Genomic DNA, 22,570 nt, shown 5'->3' with positions numbered 1-22,570 from the left:
ACTTCAGGGGTATCTGAGGCAGGCTTGGAACACAAGAGTCAGGGTGGCTTCTGGGTAATACCAGATGGCTAGGCCTCAGACCGACGAAGCCTCTTGGATGAGGGGCGAAACGTTTCTTTTTAACAAAAAAACGAAGTCCAGATGACATGATTCAACCTTTTTTGTTGTTATATACCTGGATGACTGAGAAAACAAACTTTGAATTTATGCCTTTATTTTACCAGGAAGAAATCCATTGAGATCGTCCCGTCTATTTTACAAGAATGTCCTGGAAAAAACTTTGGACGGTTAAAATAGATTTTAAAGAGAAACGAGAAAGGGAGGGGTCAGTGAAGAGAGCCGAAGTTGAGCCTTTTGTCGTCCAGTAGAAAGAGAGAGACACTTAGAAACAATAAAGCCGATAAATGAAAATGAGGTCGATAATTTTCATTTATCACGCGATTAATTGATTTATTGTTTATCGCCACTGGCGTTATAAATGCTAAAAACACAGGCTTATCCATAAGTTCTGTTCTGTTTTACCAAATCAAAACGTTCGGCTCATTCAGGATGTTCCTGCTGTTTGTGTAAATGTAACTTTTTGAAACATTTAGCTCTTTCGGCCATGTTTTCCTCGTTGAACACCAACGAAGCTCTCATCCTTCAAACTCTTGGATCTGTTTACAGCTCGTACAAGTTTACAAACCTCCAGCTGCCTTTAGCTTCTTTCTGCTCATTTCAGCCTTTTTTTAACCTTTGTTTTCTCTTTTCAGGTTTTTAAGCTTCTTTCCACTAAATTTGGCTTTTTCTTGCTTTATTTCAGCTATTCCACTAATTTATTTACGCACTCTTCAGCTTTTAAGGCTCATTTAGCATATTTCTGCTAATTTTAGCTTGTTGTGGGTTTTATTTCAGCTACTTGTAGCTCATTTTATCTGTTTAGTGCACTATTAAGATTCTATTGTCCTTTTAGCTTTTATCAGCTAACATTTTTACATTTATTTCAGCCTTTTTTTTTTGTCCTAATCAGCATTTTTCTATGATTGCTGCTTTTTTTTCTACTTTCAGCTACTTTGGTTGTAACGGTCATTTTGATTTTTGTCTCTAAAAGTTTATTGGTTGAGGATAAACGTCCAGAGGTGCATATTTAATTAAAATTCATCCAGTGGGTCGAGATATTTTACTGACAGACTTGAGCATCCCTGCTTTCTCCTTTAACGTCTTGTCGCATTAAGGACCGGACGATGCTCGAAATCTTAATTTATTCTCAAACGGCAGCTCCGACCCGTTCCGATCTCCTTGGAGAGGGTCCGGCAGGTCCGTCTGCCCCGGCCTCGCCTGTTAATCGTCGTAATTATTTCTCTTCAGGCGCTGCTCCGGCGCCACGGTCTCTGCGTCGGTTGTGGTTTTAACGGCGTGTAAGAGGATTGCACTCGAAGCACCTCGCTCAGAACAATAAGTAAACGCAGCTGCTGCAGCCCATAAATCCAGGAGGGGGCAAAGGTCACGAGGGTGTCGGATCATCAGCGGGACTCTGGCGGGCTCCGAGGGGATCGGTTCTTCAGAATGTTTGTGTGGGTTAATCATTGCAGCAGACGCTCCCACAGCCGTAAAACTCCAGCCGCCTCGGTCACGCGTAGACGGGAGCTCGTTTTTTTAATCCGAGGTTTCAGTCTCGGCGAACTGGACTCGGTTCTTGTGTTGGACCCAGGAGGTCTGTAGGGCTGACACCATCAGGTTCTCTGAGTTAGAATCATACCTGGACATTTAGCACGACGACTTCCTGCGAAAACGCCTAACTGCCGAATGATTTCGGCTGAAAACAGCTGAACAAGCTGAAACTGGCCGAGCTCAGTCTGAACAGCCGACGTTTGCTGAACGCAGGAAAATGAAAGCAGCAGAAAAATGTCGGAGCTGTAAAAAAATAAAATAAAAAAATAAAGCTGAATGGATTACAAAGAAGCAGAAATTAGAAACAAAAAAACTTAAAAGCTGAAATTGGCAGAAAGAAGCTGAAAAAAAGCTTTAAAAGATTAAAATGAAAGAATCACAAAAAGTAGGAAATGGCAAAAAGAATACTTAAAAAAACTGAAATGAGCAGAAAAAGGTGTTAAAGTATACATTTTTATTTTTAAATGAATAACAAAAGGCTAAAATTAGCATAAAATACCTTTTTTTTAAACAATAAATCAATTTATCGCATTCTGAATGAAAATTATCGACTTTTTCATTTATCAGCTTTATCGTTTCTTCGTGTCTCCGTTTCTACTGAAGACGCTGGATGACGACCTAAAGAGACACGCTTCTCGCTCGCTCACTATCCATCCTTCGGTTCAAAGTCTTGTACTGGTGGTTGAAAAAATGTACTACGTGCAAAACAAAATAAGATCAGATGGAAAACATTTCTTCTTAAATTTGACAATAATTACTAATTATTGTCAAATTTCAAACAATATTATCGTTTATCGCAATAATTTCTAAGAAAATTAATCGCCCAGCAAAATTGGTTATCGTGACAGGCCTAGCCTAGCAGCTACCGTATTTTCTGCCGTATAAGTCGCATCAGTCCAAATATGTCTAATAAAGTGGGGGGGGAAGCAAACAAGTTGCTTCGCTGTACGAGTCGCATCTATTACACGTCACCACTGACCACCCGGAAACGTCGGCAAGTGTTGGGCAATAAATCGATTGGCTGCCAAATGGCGGCCGCGGAAGCGTGCACAGAAGAACTTTAACAATATTAACACTTAAAAACAATTATTTGCTCGAAATTATAGCAAAGGTGTGTCTCGGTTGAACTTTTCCTTAATAAAAGCACTTTAACGGTCAAATCAGCTGCATTTCGCCTGGGCGGCGCGATGAAACGCAGCTGATTTGACGTTTGCTCCAGGAGTTCCGGAGCGAGACGAAGGTGGTTTTGTATGGCAAGCCAAGTGTCTCGTTAAAAGCCACGTTTACCTATTAATGAGACACTTGGCTTGCCCTATTAGCCGAGGGCCCTCTAGTGGCTGAAAATGGTAGTGTTCAATATTTTCCATGTCAGAATGAATGAAATCGTCAGATCTCAGCCAAAAAAAAGTTTTATAAATATTGGAAACAAACAAATACTTTGCTTCGGTATATAAATATGCAAATTATGCAAAAATCTGAGAGTTATACGCCGGAAAATACGGTAGCTGTTTTCATGCTAAATTTGGCTTTTTCAGCTAATTCCACATTTTGGGAGCTCATTTCAGCTCCTTCCATTTCCTTTTGGTTGTTTAAGCTACTTTCCGCTACTTTTTGCTAAATTCAGCCTTTTTTTCGTCCCAATTTCTGCTCATTTGAACCAAATTCAGCAAAAATGTGTTCTTTCCTGCTAAGTTAGGCTTGTTCTTCCATTTCAGCAAGTTCTTTAGCTACATTCACTTTTTAATAGGACGTGCAGAGTTTATTGTTGATGTAGTTTCTAACGTCAGGGCTGTTTGTTAACTGGAGCTTTTCTCTGCTATAAACAAAAAACTTTTTTTTGTTGTTGTTAATTTCAGTTTCCAGATGGTTAACAGGCCGGGAAGAAAGTTTTTTTATTTTATACGTCACGACGGTGGAGCTTCTTGAAATAAAGCGTGCAGGGTGGGTCTCTGTAATAAAGCTTTTATTTTAGAGTCCTGCAGCTGCTCTGCACCGCACCGCTCTGTAATTCCCACACGGAGGCCTCGGAGCGTGGCCAACCACCCACTGACAGTACGCGCAGGAACTCCTGTTTCTGTTTCACGCCGTCCGTTTTTAACCGGCTTGTTGCGTGTGTTCCTTCCAGGGGTCCCTTCAGCGTGGTGAGGCGGTGCATCAACAGAGACACGGGCCAGCAGTTCGCCGTGAAGATCGTGGACGTCGCCAGCTTCACCTCCAGCCCCGGCCTCAGCACGGAAGGTGAGCCCCTCCCCCCGAGGTTCTGGTGCCCTCTCAAACCGACGGTTTATTTCTGGGAGGTACTGGTCACGCTGAGAACCGAGCACGTTTGTCAAAAAGGCGAAGACGATAGGTGTTTGCAGTTGGCAGTCACCGTGCACCATCTGCGACGCCCCAGCCTGAGATTAGACCGGCAGCCAGGAACAGCAAGACGAGGAAGTGACCCGAGGGAGGGGGAATGGAAAAAAACCCCTCTGTTCCTCCAGAATCTATGGAGTTCGGTGCCGCTTGCTCCTTATGATGCGAGCGGTATCCTGGCTGTTTTTGGAAGCTTTAAAGTAGCCGGCTGCGTTGGCGTCCCGCAGGTCCTTGACACAAATCTCTTGGGAGCGTTTTCTGCCGACTGGAGGTGGTGATGAGAAATAAAATCCAGGGCCTGGTGTGACACAAGCTCAGGGCTCTTCTCTTTGACCTCCAGGCTGAGGGGACGCTTCAAATAGAAATAAACCCAATTTTAAAGAAAATAATCTTTGAAATAGTAACTAGATGGAAACACTGAATAATAGTGGGCAGGAACGATAAAAAGACAAGCAGACGAATGAAAAACGTCCCGAATACGAGGATTGAGATGGTCCAAAGATAAGAAACGTTCCTTGTGAAACTGCGTTGCCCGTCGGAATCCGTGGCTCTTAAGCGTGCCGCTCTAATTTTGGCGTCGGCAGCCGTCGATTCGTCGAGCAGAAGAAAACGAGCCGTGACGATCCCGCCCACAGTTACAGTGGAGACTCGCCTACACCTGAGAAGAACTGAGCTGAAACGAGGCGACTACAGCGGTACTGAACGGAGAAGCAGCTTGTGAGACAGATAATTTATGGCTTAACTTCCTGTTTGATGCGTGGCTGCTTCTAGGCGCAAGAACAGATGGCCGCCTCCATACATACATATACATATATATATATATATATATATATATATATATATATATATATGTATGTATGTAGCATATATGTAATTGAAGCAATATAAAAACCAGAATGTACAGTTTCCTCAAGTGATTGGGGTGGCTGAAGATTAATTTATGGTGGCCAAGGCCACCATTGGCCACCCCCTGGCTCCACTCCTGGTGGTAGATAAGGTTGCTTCACACTTTTTACTTTAGATTACTTTCCTTGGCAGCGCACTCATATTATCTGTGATTTTTTTTTTTTGGGGGGGGCAGGGGTGGCGTAAACAAAGCTACGTCTGTGTTGCGCGCTGTTTGTACCGACAGTTCGGTGGTGGTGGGGGGGGGACGGCTCAGCGTGTGAGAAGCAGAGTGGTACCTCTAGCTTTTTAGCTAGCTCACCTGTATTTCGCACAGTTGGCTCTACGTCAGTTGTCTGCCCTGGTTGTATAATGGTAGGCAGTGTTTCCTCTTGATAACTTGCCATGGTGAGGGCTCGTCTTGTTCGTGATTTATTTTTGGGTGGGGGGAGACACAAACACACGTCTGAGCTGCTGCGCTATTTGTACCGTCAGTTTTCGAATGGGGGGGGGGGGGGTTTCAGCGTGAGGGAAGAGGCAGAGTGAGCGCTGCCTTAAACTTTTTACCTCGCATGCCTGTATTGCGTGCCGCTAGCTTAGCGCTACGTCGGTGCTGACAGGCGTGTATGGGTGGTGCGCGCAGTTCAGTTCGGTAGGCGTGGCGCTCAGTTCTGTTGACGGGGCGGGGCACCCCGCTTGTATAATCGTAGTCCCCCCCCCCCCCCCCACTTCTTCTTTAAACCACATCTCGAACTGGTTTATAAAATATCGTACATTTGTAGTTTAGACATTAAAGCGCACATAAAACTCTCAGTCACAACAACAAACAACAACAACAACAACAACAAACAACTAGTGCTATAAGGTTTGAGAGCTTAAATATTTGTTTAAACGTTTACAGAACCAGAACTCGTTCCTTTTGTTCCCTTTCGTAGTTTTCAGTGACCCTTAGGGCAGACTTGGACCAAAACCAAAAACTGTATAAGTACTGGGCCTCTACTGGGTCCAGTTCAGAAGTTCTTGAGTTTGATGCCGGCCTGAGGCTATAAAGACCGGTACAGTGTAGTGCTGTCATTTCTAACCTGGGCCTGAAGCCTGGCCGTAATAATGTACTGGATGGTCGGTGTTGGGCTTTTGATTGCGTCAGCGGACGCGTGCAACTGGCGATTATATGGCAACATGGCTTGCCATACAATCCAATTGTATGTCAACGTGTCTTGACATTCATTCACCATCCGTACGCAGCCGTTTCACCGTGAGCTGACCGGCCTTGAAACGTGTCAAATAAAGTTCAGATGGGACTATACTGCCAGGAAGCGATCCATCAGCCCAAATGGACGTTCATTCAGCCGCTGCACTCAGCGGACGCGTCCGTCCGACGACCCAAACAGGCGAGATCCGAAAGCAGACATGTCAGAGCAGGGTCCATGTCTGAATAATGCAGAAGAAGCAGGGATTTTATGCGCTTTGATGGCCATGAAAGAACAAACACCCCCTCAGCTCCGATCTCCTGTCCCCTCTTCTCAGCCGTGCACGTCCGCCGACCGTTAATAACTATATAAGCAGTCAAAGCTTAATTAAAAATGTCGGGTTTTTTTCAGGTTCGTACCTGTAATTACTGTTAATTTGTCGGGTCGGGTGGGTTTCGAAAATGATGGCTACGGGCCGGGACCGGGTTGGGTCGGATTTTTTGGGCCCAAAATGCAACTCTAGTATAGAAATGACTGTTTAACTGTTCTAACATTATTCTTTTCTTGGACCTTTTTTTTTTTTTTGGGAAGTCCCAAACCACAGAAACTTGAGTATTCACGAGACCTGCGGCTGTGAATGTGCGGCCACATCGAGATGTTTAAAAATTGTAAACTTTTCTTTAAACCAATAATCTGTAAGACTTTTAAAGCCTTTCTTTGCCGCAGCATAGCCAGCATGCCTGATAAAAACGTCTCCGCAGTACTCTTGACCAATATAAGTCAAACTTTTTGTACATTGGCTCTTGATTAGCCTAAATTTGCAAAAGTTTGGTTTCTCTAGTTTTTAAGTTTTGGTCTAGTTTTGCAAATGGACCAACTTGAAACAATATTTTGCCTCTTTTAATTGAAGGTTTTTGACGTATTTCCTTCCAAGTAAGATTTTTCGGGGCTGGACAGAGATTGTCCAAGGGCCACTTCAGGCCCACGGGTCGTATGTTACTGGTCTTGTCAATATAAAGATGAAAACATCCAACTCTGCCACTAAAAAGAGACGATCCGTGTTTTTCACTATTGAAGTTCTTCTGTTTCAAATTAACGCTAACCTGGACACGAGATGGCGTAAAAGAGAAGCGTACACGTTTAAACGCACTCTTCCACCCCAGCTCCTGACAGTTTTACGAGCCACTCAACCACCGCGGCGATATGAAGTGGGTTACGGCGTGGTTTCCTGAGAGCACGGACCTTCGGCTCATTTAGAAACGACCCACGTCGGCATAAATGTGAGCAAAAAGGAGACCGAGAAGGAAAGCAGAGATTCACAGAAAACCTTCAAATGTAAACGTTGGACTAACGGAGGTCCAAGTGTAGGAAGGTTGGGATGCAGAAGGTTTAAAATGTAAAGGGGCGTTAAAATAAAAGTCTGGGTGAGGTGAGGTTCAGAGTGTTGCCTTCGAGAACGGTTAATGGGACGGGAAGGATGGGCTGAAAGGCAAATAATGGAAGCATTGGGGCAGGAGAATGGGGGCTCTGTTGCAAAGGGGGGCACAGCGTTGTTTCTCCCTGTTGTGTAAGGGTACCGGTCCGTCACGACCCAAAGAGCAGCAGACTTTCAGACTGTGACGGAGCAATGGAGAACGCTGGTGAAGATTCTCAGTCATCCAGGACATGGTAAATTCAAAAAAAGTTCAAGACAAAAACTGGACTTCATTTGTAACAGAAGACGTTTCGCTTCTCATCCGAGAAGCTTTCTCAATTCAAAGAGCAGAGAGTGAGAGATTCAGGTTATAAAGCTGAGATAAGATACACACATACATATGCAGAGTGACCTATCACACCTCACAGTAGGGGTTTGTTAAGGTCTTTGTTAATCTAATTCACAGATGTGGCCCCTCTGGTCCCATCTGATGCATGAAAACTGGCTGGGTATCAGTCCTAAAGCTGCATTAAAAGTTCTTGAAAGTTGACATCTGAGGCCTCGTCCTCCGTTTGGAGCAAAGGAGCCAACAGGAGGCCGCCGAGCTCAACAAAACCATCTGTTTTGAACATTGACGTCTGTTTACGTCATCCTGATCAAAACCTTCTTGAATTCAAAGAAACGAATGACCGCCTGTTTTTGATTTCCATTTATCTTGAACGTATTGCGCTGCCATGTCGGTCTGCTTGGACTGCGGTGAGTCCGACATATAACGAGTGTTCACGCTCAACATGGCAACTGGAACTCTGGAAGTCGGAAAAACCTCAAAAGTCACGGAGAACTTCAGGAGTTCGAACTCCGAGCCGCCGCTCCAAAGAGGATCTAACGTGTTCATGAATTAATGCTCGTGTTCTGGTATCAGTCCATGTTCTGTTTCTACGGTGCACATCGTATGCACAGTTAACAAAATAACGAGTTCAAAAACGTTCAAGACAAAAACAACTGGACTTTGTAACAAGACGTTTCGCTTCTTTTCCGAGAAGCTTTTTCAATTCAAAGAGCAGAGAAGTGTGGGGTTCAGGTTATGAAGCTGAGGTAAGATACATATACATATGCAGATTGACCTATCACACCTCGCAGTAGGAGTTTGTTAATCTAATTCACAAAAGAGGCCCCTCTGGTCCCATCTGATGCATGAAAAGTGGCTGGGTATCAGTCCTAAAGCGGCATTATAAGTCTCTGAAAGTTGACATTTGAATTGAGAAGCGAAACGTCTTCTGTTACAAATAAAGTCCAGCTGTTTTTGTCTTGAACGTTTTTGGGTTTACCATGTCCTGGATGACTGAGAATCTTCACCAGCGTAAAAAAACGAGTTATTAGGGACGACTTGTCGTCTGCACGTAGAGTGGGCTATGGTACAGTAGTAACTCGTTTATTGCGGAGGCTACGTTCCTGAAAATTTGCAAAGTAGCGACGGTTTTTTAATTCTTGTATTTATATTTTAAGGCTTTAAAAACTCTTCTCACACTCTTGCAACGTTCTAAACTCAAACCTACGTCATTTTAACAACATACGTACAGTACTGTATATGTACTGTAGCTACTAAATTTTACTCACCGGATCTGCAGAACAGCAGCGGCTCGGTTCTGGTCTGACTCGGTTGCGTTTCGACGGACCTACTCTGCCAGTTCTGGTCGGGTTCTGTGCAGCCCTGGAGCACCAAAGCGCATTTAGGGAGGGACCAGACCTTCAGGTGGCCTCACGGGATCGGACGGTGGTTTGATTGAGTTCAAGTCTGGATGAAAGAAGTCCAGGTGGGCTCCGGAGAGAGCGCCATACCTTTGGCGGTGCGTCCCCACTCGGAGGTCCACATTAGCTGGCTAGCAGCTCTCTGATTCGCCGATGGGTCTGGAGGTCCGGTTCCTGGTGGGTTCCGTGTGGCTCTCTGCATCCGCTGGGCGCCAAAGTCACTAATGAGCATTGAACTTTTTCCGATCAGATCAAAACTTTCCCTCTAGAAGGCATTGGAGCTTCTGGGAAATGTAGTCCTCATGAGCGGGGATACAGTATAGGCTTATTGAGAGAAAACTACAAAATGGCGGCTCCTGTCCGAAGTTTATTTTTTCGATAACTTTTTACTGTACAGTATCCCGTACTGTCCTAATTACGTGAGTAACAATAAAGATGACCATCATGAGTCGTGTACAATCTTTGAAAAACCACAAAAGAGCGAGTCCACGAAGGTCGAACCGCGAAGTAGCGAGGGACGACTCTGCTCACCACCTCGGACTCTGAAGGCTCTGAGCGTTTCATGTCATTGAAATGTCCAGGAGGACCCAAGAAAACTTGATGCTGCTCAATAATCCAGGTCGATGAATCTAACGAGGTTGAGTCGGGACGGATTATTTGTTGAAACGTACGACTGAAGAAGTGTTTCAACAAGAATCCGTCCAGAGGACCCGACTCAAACTGGTTAGACCAAGAAAACTAGTTTTCATGAAATTCTGGGAACATTCGTGTTTATAAAGTCAGCATGTATTTCATATGTTCTTCCTGTGTCCAAGGTGTTTGACGGTATTTGGTCGCAGAGATCTTTTTTCCATCCACAAGTCAAATTTAAAAACAAAAAAAAATAGAATTTAAAGGAGCTGCAGTCCAATTTGTTTCGTTTTAGTCCCAACTTTTAAAGACGTGCTCTTTGTCTCCCTCTGCTGGTGAAGCGGGCGTACGGCAGGCCTGATTTTTATTTAATGACTGCACGAGATGATTGTAGAAGCTGTAAGTGTCGTTGCTTGCTCTGTGCTGTCGCACGGACTTGTTTTAATGAAGCTAAAAATGGAACGCCTGCGTTTATCTGAGTGAAACACTTAACGAAGCCTCTGAACCCTCCAGATCTGAAGCGGGAGGCCAGCATCTGCCACATGCTCAAACACCCCCACATCGTGGAGCTGCTGGAGACCTACAGCTCCGACGGCATGCTCTACATGGTCTTTGAATTGTGAGTAAAACCGCCGCTCGGACAAAGACGAAGAAGGTTCACCCTTTGAGACGAGCTCGGCAGCGACCTCGTTTCTGTTTAGTTCCAACAGTTCATGTGTCAAAAGGTTCGGCTCGTTCCTGCTGGGACGTTCCTGCATTTGTGCAATTTTAACTTTTAGAAACGTTTAGCATCGTCGGCCATGTTTTACTTCAAACCCTTTAAAGTCTTTTGTTGCTCGTTCCAGACAGCTTTGGTTCTGGTTCAGCTTTTTTCAAATGTTTTTTTTTTTACATTCCTGCTTCTTTTTAGCTTCTTTTGCTGCTAAGTTCAGCTTTTTTTGATACTTTTCAGCTAATTTTAGCCTTTTTTCCCATTGCTAATATTCAGTATTTATTTTTATTATATATTTTATTATTTTGAACCAGTTCAGCCTCTTTCTGCTCATTTTTAAGTGTTTTTTTTTTTTTTTGCAATTGCTTATTCAGCTCATTCTCGTTTCAGCTTTTATTTTCCTGCTTTCATCAAATTCAGCTCACAGTAACAGTTGAGAGATGAAACCTTTTCAGCAGGAAATGACATTTCTCTACTTAATGTTTTTCAAATAGAAAATTGATAAAATGTGATTTGAAATAAATTAACGTGATGTAAAGAAACGTGCATTAGAACATTTATAAAGCTTTGGTTTTTTTAACACGTGAAAGACACTAAGAAGTTATTTATTTATTTTTGGACTTCCTAAATATACATTTTCCAGAAACCTCTCTGTAGAACCTTAAACGTGCCATAAATAAATACCAGTGTCTCAGTTTAAGCAACAATTATTTAAAATAAAATAAGTTTTTATTAAATGTGAAGGACACAAATAAGAAAAAATAAGTTTTTTGTTTGTTTGGACCTTCTAAATCTGTATATTCCAGACACCTTTGAGGGATTATAGAACCTTAAACGTGCCATAAATAATAAACACCAGTGTCTCAGTTTAAGCAACAATTATTTTTTTTTCTGTTATTTTTATAAAATGTGAAAGACTGTAAGGAACATTTATTTATTTTTGTATTTTTTAAATCTGTATTTTCCAAAAACTTCAGCGGGTATATAGAACCTTAAAAGTGCCATAAAAAATACCAGCGTCTCAGTTTCAGCTGCAATTATTATATAAATTAATCTGACGTGAAAGACACTAAGAAGCTTTTATGTATTTATTTATTTATTTATGGACTTTCTTAATCTGTATTTTCCAGAAACATTTGAGTGATTATAGAACCGTAAACGTGCCATAAATAAACGTCAGTGTCTCAGTTTAAGCAGCAATTGTTCTAAAAAAATTTTTTTAAAATCTGTTATTTTTATCAAATGTGAAAGTCTGTAAGGAACATTTATTTATTTTTGTATCTTTTAAATCTGTATTTTCCAAAAACTTCTGTGGGATTATAGAACCTTAAAAGTGCCATAAAAAAATACCAGTGTCTCAGTTTCAGCTGCAATTATTATAAAAAATGAATATTTTTATTTTATTTTATTTCATTTTTTTAAATCGGATGTGAAAAACATTACAAAACTTGTATGTATTTATTTACGGACTTTCTAAATCTGTATTTTCCAGAAAAATTTGAGTGATTATAGTACCGTAAACGTGCCATAAATAAACACCAGCGTCTCAGTTTAAGCAGCTCTAAAAAAAAAAAAAAAAAAAATCTGTTATATTTATTAAATGTGAAAGACAGTAAGAAACATTTATTTATTTTTGTCTCTTTTAAATGTATTATCAAAAAACTTCTGCGAGTCTATAGAACCTTAAAAGTGCAGTAAAAAATACTAGTGTCTCAGTTTCAGCTGCAATTATTTAACAAAAAATAAAACTTTTTTTTTTTTTTAATCAGCTGTGAAAGACATTGCATCACTTTATTTATTTATTCGTGGACTTTCTAAATCTATTTTCCAGAAACATTTCAGTGGTTATAGAAACTAAAACATGCCAGAAATAAATACCAGTGCATTGTCTCAGTTTAAGCAACAGTTATTTATAATAAAAATAAGTTTTTAGTTTTTATTAAATGTGAAGGACACAAATAAGAACAATCTTTTTTTTGTTTTATTTATTTGGCCCTTCTAAATCTGTATGTTCCAGAGACGACTGAGGGATTATAGAAACTAAAACATGCCATAAATGAGTACTAATGTCTCAGTTTAAGCTGCAATTATTATAATTATTTTAATCTGTTATTTTTTTTTATCAAATATGAAAGACACTAAGAAACATTATTTACATATTTATTTATTTTTGTACCTTCTAAATCTTCATTTTCCTGAAACTTCTGAAGGATTATAGAACCTTAAATGTGCTACAAATAAACACCAGTGTCACAGTTTATATATATAAGTTTTGTTTTTTATCAAATATGAAAGACAAATATGAAAAAATATATATATATTTTTTGGACTTTCTAAATCTGTATTTTGCAGAAATTTCTGAGGTTTTATAGAACCTTAAACGTGCCATAAATAATTACTATTGTCTCAGTTTAAGTTGCAATTATTATAATTATTTTAATCTGTTATGTTTTTTTTTAATCAAATATGAAAGACACTAAGAAACATTTACTTATTTATTTAGTACCTTCTAAATCTGTACTTCCCAGAAACTTCTGCAGGATTATAGAACCCTACCTAAATAAGCATGCCATAAAACCGTTCTTTGATGGATGTAATGCTAGACTAAGTGGTAAATTGGTCGAATAAAGCATGTTTCTATGTAAACTTTAATCTGTGCAAACCTGATTTTAAATTGCATAATCCCAGATTATTTTTTTCTCCTTTCTCTCTCAGTATGGATGGAGCTGACCTGTGTTTCGAAATCGTTAAGAGAGCGGACGCGGGGTTCGTTTACAGCGAAGCTGTGGCCAGGTAGGATACACCAGTCATGAAATAATAAAATTCAAGATGGACGACGTGAACACGCCCTGAAATAATCTGGTAATCTGTCCTTCTAGTCACTATATGAGGCAGATTCTGGAGGCACTTAGGTACTGCCACGACAACAACGTGATTCATCGCGACGTAAAGGTGAGATTCATTTACTGTAAACAGGGTTACGATGTTCTTTGCGGGACCGTACGGTTCCTTTTTATTACTTGCTACTGTTGGTTAGCTGTAGTGGTCATTTTGAGTCAGAAGTTTTGACTCTAAAATTAATCAGTTGTGCTTTTAATATTTTTTTCTCTGTTAAACTTTGAACACTGGTTCATGAGATATTATGCTAACAGTCAAAAAGACCCAAACGATATGCGATCCTTTCACGGTGGGACCTTTTCTCCGTGACGCAACCGTTTTCTTTTCAGGGGAAAAATCGTCCACCAGGAAACTTGTTTTTGGTCCAACCGTCCCAAACTCTTGCCAAGTTTCTGTTATCAACCTTTATGCCGATGATCAATGGTTTTATTTTGAGTTCTGACAGCCAGATTAGCCAGATTTAGCCAAACTGAAGAACTCTACCTGAACACTTTAATCCAGGTTCTTAATCCTTATGAGCTATTTTAGTACGGAGTGACCAAAAATTTAGCTCAGTTTGGTTTGGTGCACATTTTACTGCGCTCTAAACAATTTAGACATTTGGCTAGTTCATGGCAAGCTTTGATTAACCCAAACACTTGTTTTCATATTTTTCTTCTATTTTCCTCAATAACAACACGATTACATTCATAAAACGTGAATAAAAAGGTGTGGGACTGTTTATAAAAATACACATTTACTCTTTTGTGACAAATGTATATTTTGGAAAAAGCTGCTTTCATGTTAAGTTCCGGATTAAACGTCGTCTTTAATGTTGACGTTGGTTTAAACGGCTACCATCAGGCACGGATGTTCAACAAGTCAAGGTAGACGTCTTAGATTCGATAAACAGTCAGTTTTTTTTTGGTTTTGTTGACATTCAGTCTTGATGAACTTCACCGTTGGCCAGCAGATGGCAGTATAGTTTCTGCGTAGCGGTGGTTTGAGTCAACGCAGAAGCTGGTTCTCGGTGCAAGTGAAGGGTTGTTCAGGACCTGGTCGGGTAACAGCACAGATGGTCGTCTGTAATCCATCGTAGAGCTGTTCCACGTCGCCTCGTTAAAGGCAGGAAGGCGCTGGCCCAAACGCTGTCCGATGAAGCGCTGAGCCGTTTTGCGCACCGATCCAGACAGCAGGAAGTACATGATCGGATCCAGGCAGCTGTTAAAAACCGAGAACAAAAGAACGATCTCGTTGGTGTCGCTCACCGTTTGCAACTGGTCGCAGGAATTGAAGAGATTGAGTTGGGTGAGGATGTAGAACGGGCGGAAGGTGTGGTAGGGCACGAAGCAAATGGTGAAGAGGAAGAGGACGAAGAAGGACTTCTTGGCGGTTTGCTTGTATTTGTTCGCGTTGGGGAAGTCCGGCTTGTTCCGGGACACCTGAAGCAGCTGGGAAGCGATCTTTGCGTAGGAGACGACGAGCACGACGAAGATGAGCCAGAACATCAACACCACCGTGAGGTTGAAGTACGCCTTCCATTTGTTGACGGCTCTTTGCTTGAACTGGAAACATTTACCATCGAAGTTTTTATCCTCCGGCGTCGAGATGAAGACCAGCATCAGCGTTATGAACACAAGCCACAGAACGCCACACGTCGCCCAGCTCCATGGCCGCTTGCGTCCAAACATCCTCAGGCGCGAACCGCTTCGCGATCGGCTTTTCCCGCTCAGCCTCAAGTACCGATCCAGACTGATGAGTCCCAGTAGCACTATGCTCATGTACATGTTCATGTAGAAGACGGTCCCCACAAACTTGCAGGCCACAAATCCCAGCTCCCACTTATCTCCGTTGACGTGGTAGAACACCCTGAAGGGTAGGCACGCCAGCAGGACCAGGTCGGCTATGGCGCAGTTGATTAGGAACACCCGCACCGAGTTGCGACGCGAGTGCAGGAAAAGGAAGACCCACAGAGCGAACAGGTTACCCACCAGCCCAAAAACGAAGAACAGCGAGTAAAAAACAGCCAGCGGCAGACGAATGGATTCACTATCCGGCGAACACTTCGGCGCGCCGGAGGTTGAACACAACAGAGAAGTGTTCGCCGTAGAAACAGAAGTGGTTGACACCAAACTAGTCGGGGGAGCTTCTGAAAGCGCAGATGTTGAGGTGGTTGTGAGAAGAGCTGCGAGGTGGTGCGTGGTCATTGTGCCTGAGGTTTGACGAAATGCTCTGCGGAGAAAAACCAAGAATGCACAGTCAGCTGAAAGTTGCATAATACACGGCTGTGGTGGATTGCATGAGCGATGCACAGCCTGGTGAGTAATACGTTGCTTGTAGATCTAAAGTTCAGACATTTAACACCTCGTCTAGTGCTTTTTGTTAAGAGGGTGGAGTAATTTAATGACATTAAAAAGGGACAGCACCATTTCGGTAGGTGTTTTAGTCGGTCGACCTAATTTCATTTGTGTAAGCACCGGAGATGTTTTAATGACATAAATTCACATCGTATTTATTGGGTTCGTTTAGTCGGAGCTTCCAACAACGGTCGGTCGGGGATTAATGTGAATTCTGTTCACCCCAAATGGAAACGGTAAAAATTACCGAAATGTCCATTTTTATACGCCGTTAAAAAACGGGCATGTCCCGTCCATAATTTCTGATGCACCCAAGATATTTTAAGTAACGTGAGGCATTTGTACCCCGGCTAGACAGCTTTTCACGTAATCCTTGCATCACCCCATCTGAGAGGTTAAGGTCACAAATCAAGGTCAAAGGTCTCTGCATGTTTGAGCCATTGCTGTATAATAGTTTGGCATAATGCTGACTTGCAGAAGCTGAAATGAGGAACGCAGATCATTCATTGTGTTTTCATCAACAGAAATACTCTATTTAGCCAAAAAAAGTACTTCTTTTAAAATAATTTAGTCAAATTTTTTATTTTGAGGTCACAGGAAGTTTCTTTCTACACGCAAGATTTCCTCAAAAGCTGAAACTGTTCTATTTAAAGAAAATGACACTTCTTTTTGTCGTAGGTGTTCTCACATTTGCAGCAAAGTCGATGCTAAAACAAAATAATCTAATTGAGGATCATTAATAGGTCTAATAATTAGAATTACAAAGTAATAAATTCACTGTTTTGGCAATAAAAACAACTCCAAAAAGCCTAAAAGTTTGTTTGTTTTAAGCACCGACAGACTCACCGTCAATATTCCTTATGCAGGACGCTCGGCCCAGTTGAATAAATGCACCAGAACGTGCACAAACGGCACGGTGGTCCGGTGGTTTCTCCCACACACCAGTGTCTTTAAAAGAACAAGAACCACTCCAAAGAAAGATGTTTGCCGTCTTCACCGTCCTCTGCAGTTTCTGAACGAGTCAAGTATCTGGTGCGCACGTCTTTTTCATATCCTGACTTGTTTTGTTCCTTCAGCTCGGGTCCGTCCCGTCTCTCTCTCTTGCTGAGCCTCTTATCTAGTCGGCTTCATCCACACCCCTCAGTTACTTGAAGCACGCAGGCAGGAAGTAAAACCCACCGCCGCTTTGTCACCAGAAGCATCACTTTGCAAGGGAACTGAGCACAACACATTCAGGCCGTGTTATTCTTTTAGGTGATTGAATAAAAGGGAGTGGTGAATCAAAAGTTTGCTGTGGTTACCGCAGGTCCAAAAAGAGTGAACGTTGACGACAAACGAGGAAAATCACGATATGCAGTAAATTCTAACCTGGTTTTCGAACGACGCCAAATTAAAACTGACAATACGTCGTGCTCGGACTCAACCCATAGAACGATGTTTAAAGTTGGGCAAGCTCAACTGAAAGATCTGTCGACCGTTTTAATTAAACTGGGCTCAAACTGCAGCTTCAGGATTACAACCAGACATCCGCGCTACCTCAGTCCCTTTTAAATGTCCTCGCTGATTTCTCTTATTTTGTTGTTGGCTTGCGTTGACGGAGCCTTACGAACAAGCAGCCAAATAAGGCTAGTTGAATATTTGATTCCTCTGTTGTTCAAATAATTTTATTGTATTGATTTTTATTTTTACTTAAAATCCAGAAGAACAAAAAAGAACATTACAGTAGTCCCTCGCTACTTCGCGGTTCGTTTTTTGCGGACTCGCTCTATCGCTATTTTTCACTTGGCGCGGGACTTCAGGGTACGGATCGGATCCCCCGCGATAAATGAGGGACTACTGTACATAAAAGCTACACGTTGATTCAAATGTAGTTGAGAGGAATAAGTATTTTCCTCCAAGGAAAACAGGACATTGCACTTGAAACATCTCTAAATCTTTACGATATAAAGCCACTTTGTTAGCGATAAGTGCGACTCCACTCGTCTTGTGTTGTTTGACATATGCAGAATAACACAAGTTCAAATGAGGTTATTTTCCTGACACCAGCTGGTCAGTGATTTCACCTCATCTCTGTAGGCACTCTCGTCGTCGTTGATGATGTTTGAGCTGTGCCTGGTCATGACTGAATAGAGAATACAAGAGTGGACTGAGTACACAGCCCTGAGGTGTACCGGTTCTTCTTGTCTGTTCTTCTCAGGTGTTGATTTGCCGCTGTGACTTGTTTCCCCGCTTATTGGAGATATTGTAATAGTTCGTTGTGATCGAGCCACTCTGCCCAATGTGGTCCTTAATCACCCTTTAATCAGACTTCAGTTTCGTTAGCACCGGTTTTAAGTCCAGGTGTAGCTATACTGCACCATCATCTCCAGTATCTCTCTGTAAATGCGCTCTTTCCTTGTGGCACCGTCCAGCTCACGCTGAATCTGAACATCGGCCGATAAAGTTAGGACGGTCTGGACCTCATTTGTGTTTCGGATGAATCTGCAGACTAAATTCTAAAGGAATGCTGGTTTTCTGTGTTGAAGCATCTTATTAGTGTTGTAGTTTTGTTTGCATGAGTTCCTCTCATAGTGAAACTTGAGCTTCACTAACTAACCTTTGAACACACGAGTGACTGCAAAGACAGACTGCAGAGTTATCACACAATGTTGCTTTTACTCTGAACTGCTTTAGTTGATACGATAAAAGGGATTATTTGGTCGCCAATTTAATCCGACCGCACTTGCCTTAATTTTTCCTTCTCTAATTTCTCTGCAGCCTCACTGCGTGCTTCTGGCCTCTAAAGAGAACTCTGCTCCAGTGAAGCTGGGAGGATTCGGAGTTGCAATCCAGCTCGGAGAGTCTGGTTTAGTAGCTGGAGGTACGAACGCACACAGACACAAATATTGCACTAAAACAGCTGGATTAATTAGGAAATTCAAATTACGCAATTTCAACACAAATAGAAAAAAAAATGTTGGTACTCTTTCATTAAAGAATGAAAAACATACAAAACTCAATGCTTTAGTAACTTGGATTACTATGGTGTCTTCAGTCTGCCTGTTTAAAGGGTGACTGGTAGTCACAGGGCTGTTTGGTGTCATGGTGTGTAACACACTGAACAGGAAGCGGAGTGTCTCAGGATCTTAGAAAGACAATGACTGACATAAAGGTAAAGACCATCTCCAAGCAGCTTGATGTTCCTCTGACTACAGCTGTTCAGATTAATCAGGAGTTTGAGGGTCCACAGACTTGATGGAGATGGAGACAACATTAAAATAAAGATAACAGACGCATGGATGGACGGACATGGGTTTGTACATGAACACATGTATTTGTGGCTGAATTGACTGAAGGACATATATGAACTGTAGGAATAAAAGTATGCCATATGTATGGCTGTATTTTCATACGTCTTAAGGAATTTATGTACGTTTACCAGGATGACTTACCTAAAATTAAAAAATGAAAACAATTTAAAAACGCGTAGGTAAGATTTTCACTAATTATTTTTCTACCAGCTTAAAGAGTCTAAAAGTTGAACATTTATTTGTTTTTGAGCTATTTGCAAATTTATGTATATATACAGGAGTCCACCAATACTTCGCGGTTTGACTTTTGCGGACTCACTCTTTCGCTGGTTTTCAATGTAAGATTGTACACGACACACGATTGGCTGATTGATGGAAGGCGACCAACCAGAGCATTGTGCTGAGGCGTGGACTGGCCATCGAGAGCACCGGGACATTTCCCGGTGGCCTGGCCCACCCAGTGATTGCCACAGGGCCCTCTCCTTTCTATTTCTAAGGCTGACAGCCTCGGAAAGAGAAAGGAGGGGCGGCGGGAGGTCTGTCTTATACCTGCGTGAGCTGCAGAATCCAGCATGGATTGTTTATTTAAAATAATCAAACGCGACTCACACCGAGCCTTTAGTTCCCCTCTGTGATCGCTGAGCGGGCCAGGCCACCGGGAAATGTCCCGGTGCTCCCGATGGCCAGTCCACTCCTAGGTTTGGCTCAGTAAACGTAGCATCAATCTGTCTGCTCTCGTTCACTGTGCTCTTTGAGAGCGATTTGAGAATTTAGAACATTACGAACATTGCAAGAATGTGGGAAAGGTTTATAAAGCCCTAAAGTGTGTATATATATATATATATATATATATATATATATATATATATATACTAAAATAAATATAACTTCCCCATGTTATACTGGCAACTCTAAATTGTCCCTAGGTGTGAGTGAGAGAGTGAATGTTTGTTTGTCTCTATGTGTCTCTGTGATGGACTTGAGACCTGTCCAGGGTGTCCCCCGCCTCTTGCACAGTGACTGCTGGACATGGGCACCAGTGATCCCCGCGACCCGAAAAAGCGGGTAAAGATAATGGATGGATGGACCTGGATTTTCACCTATCGTGGGGGTGTACACACACACAAAAAATCAACTAATAAAAAAACCCGGTTACATACTAAAATGACCCGGCGCTTGTTCACTTTCAGTGTTGCGTCATGTTTCTACAAGCGATGGTTCGTCCATTCTCGCTCATTACTGAATGTATTTTTCGGCGCTGGTTCCAGGCCGTGTTGGTACTCCTCACTTCATGGCTCCCGAGGTGGTGAAGAGAGAGCCGTACGGTAAACCGGTGGACGTGTGGGGGTGCGGAGTCATCCTCTTCATCCTCCTCTCTGGCTGTCTACCGTTCTACGGCACCAAGGAGCGTCTGTTTGAGGCCATCATTAAGGGGAAATACAAGGTGGGAGCTCCTCGGACACGCAGAACGGTGCACTTTTTGCAGCTTTACGTATTTATGAACGCGGCCTCCCGTGTGCACTTGTGCAGATGAATCCACGCCAATGGGCTCACATCTCGGAGAGCGCCAAGGACCTGGTGAGGCGCATGTTGATGCTGGACCCCGCCGAGAGAATCACCGTCTACGAGGCCCTCAACCACCCCTGGCTGAAGGTGAGACGGCTCGCACACGTCGCCGAGAACCCAGCGCTGCCGACTCAAACACACGTCCTTCTGTTTGAAGCCACAGCTGCGCTTTCACATCCGTTCACCCAGATGTGTTTAGCTTTACTTGTGCGTCTGACTCTTGCAGGAGAGGGACAGGTACGCCTACAAGATCCACCTGCCCGAAACGGTGGAACAGCTGAGGAAGTTCAACGCCAGGAGGAAGCTGAAGGTTAGCGCCGAAACTGCAGCTGTTTCTAATCGCACAATTTGATTTATGATTTTTTATTTTTTTTTAAAGCGGTTTCCTTTTTGGGTTTACGTGCATCAAAGCTGTGGGGGGGGTCTCAAGTGTTCCTGTTTCCTGTCTCTCAGGGTGCAGTCCTGGCTGCCGTTTCCAGCCACAAGTTTAACTCCTACTACGGCGACCCTCCTGAGGAGCTCCACGACTTCTCAGACGACCCAACCTCCTCAGGTACAACTCCCCGCAGGAAGTCCAGAACACAGATCAGTGCTTCCGGTGTCCAGCTGTTCGGGTCCAGCTTCCTGTTTCAGATGAAGACAGATGTTGCCCAACAGCCATCACTTCTCTGTCTCAGTCCAGGACTTTCACTTCCGGTGAAGATAAACCTTCTGGTTGTTCGTTGTGAAAACAGGCCTCGTTTCAGCAGAGCTCAGCTGCGACCGGACGATGTTCAAAAGCGTCGGCCGTGTTCTGCTGAGCGAGCAGTCTGTCGCGGCGCCGCTTCCCGGTGGCGGGTCATTGACTCGACCAGCGCCGCAGAAACCTCTCTGCTCTCTCTTTTAATCTCTACATCTTCATCTAATCCTGTCTTTTTGTGGTGTTTTTCTGCTCTGCTGTCTGTAGGACTGCTAGCTGCTGAAAGTACGTATCCCCACCCGTAGATAATTTATGTGTGACCTCATCGTGACGCCACTTGCTTTTGTAGCCGCATTTTCCTTTTATCTTTGTGTTGAACGACGCAGGTCCCGCTCCCGTTTTAAGAAACGTGACCCGATGCTTTTATCCCAGATCCTGTTTACATGCATCCTGACTTCATGTTTCGTAATTTAGCTCTCGATTTTGAAGAAAACTAGAATTTGTTTACCTTCGTTAGAGAAGTGATGCATTTAAACGGACAGAAAAGGTTTAATTATTAACATATTGAGCATGTTGTCTTTCCTGCTGTTGTTTCATGCCTCTAATAAAATTCGCCTCATGTTTTTACCTCAAAGCCCCATTTCAACCCACAACTGTAAATGTAGTTGAATTATATTTTGTTCAATGATTTTCTTTTATTCACATCACGTGTCTTTGATCAATCATCTTGTTAAACACCAAAATAAAACATATATATATATTAAACTATGTGCAGCATGAGGAAGGTCTCTGACCGTGACCTCTGAACCTTAGGTGATCTTTTATAACCACTCAAATCACACAACAACAAAAAAAGAAAAAAAATTTTTGTCCCTCGTCGTGAAACAAAAAGGGAACTTCAATACGCTCCGTTTATTTGTGTTGTGAGCTGGATAATGAGAAAAATAAGTCCGGCATCAACCTTTTATTTTGTGCGTGGCTGCATCTAGGCATAAGAAATTTCACTATCAAAAATTGGGTTACCACATCAAAGTCCAAGATGGCTGCCGCACCCACGCTCTCTCTCTCTCACTCTCTCTTGCTCTCTCACTCTCTTTCTCTGTCACTTGCTCTCTCTTTCTCCGTCGCTCGCTCTTTTTCTCTTGCTCTCTCGCTCTCTCAGTTGCTTTCTCTTTGTAGCTCTCTCTGTTGCTCTCTTCTTATATATATATATATA

General features: G+C 42.6%; 1 protein-coding gene across 5 annotated transcripts in view; it reads left to right on the top strand.

The window, feature by feature from the left end:
• Window positions 1-22,570, top strand: part of LOC119428741 (peripheral plasma membrane protein CASK) — a 59,226-nt gene that overhangs the window by 17,222 nt on the left and 19,434 nt on the right. For 4 of the 5 annotated variants that reach the window (XM_037696417.1, XM_037696416.1, XM_037696415.1 and 1 more), the window contains exons 2-11: window positions 3,776-3,888; window positions 10,387-10,492; window positions 13,301-13,378; window positions 13,465-13,537; window positions 18,577-18,679; window positions 20,378-20,553; window positions 20,640-20,762; window positions 20,902-20,985; window positions 21,129-21,228; window positions 21,622-21,639. In XM_037696417.1, coding sequence (XP_037552345.1) covers window positions 3,776-3,888; window positions 10,387-10,492; window positions 13,301-13,378; window positions 13,465-13,537; window positions 18,577-18,679; window positions 20,378-20,553; window positions 20,640-20,762; window positions 20,902-20,985; window positions 21,129-21,228; window positions 21,622-21,639 — 974 coding nt within the window. The remainder of the gene's footprint in view (window positions 1-3,775; window positions 3,889-10,386; window positions 10,493-13,300; window positions 13,379-13,464; window positions 13,538-18,576; window positions 18,680-20,377; window positions 20,554-20,639; window positions 20,763-20,901; window positions 20,986-21,128; window positions 21,229-21,621; window positions 21,640-22,570) is intronic. The other variant, XM_037696418.1, reaches the window with a different exon arrangement.

The sequence above is a fragment of the Nematolebias whitei genome, chromosome 23 (genome assembly GCF_014905685.2).
Source record: "Nematolebias whitei isolate Nwh7 chromosome 23, NemWhi1, whole genome shotgun sequence".
Lineage (NCBI taxonomy): Eukaryota > Metazoa > Chordata > Actinopteri > Cyprinodontiformes > Rivulidae > Nematolebias > Nematolebias whitei.
This window is presented reverse-complemented; position numbering and strand designations above follow the sequence as displayed.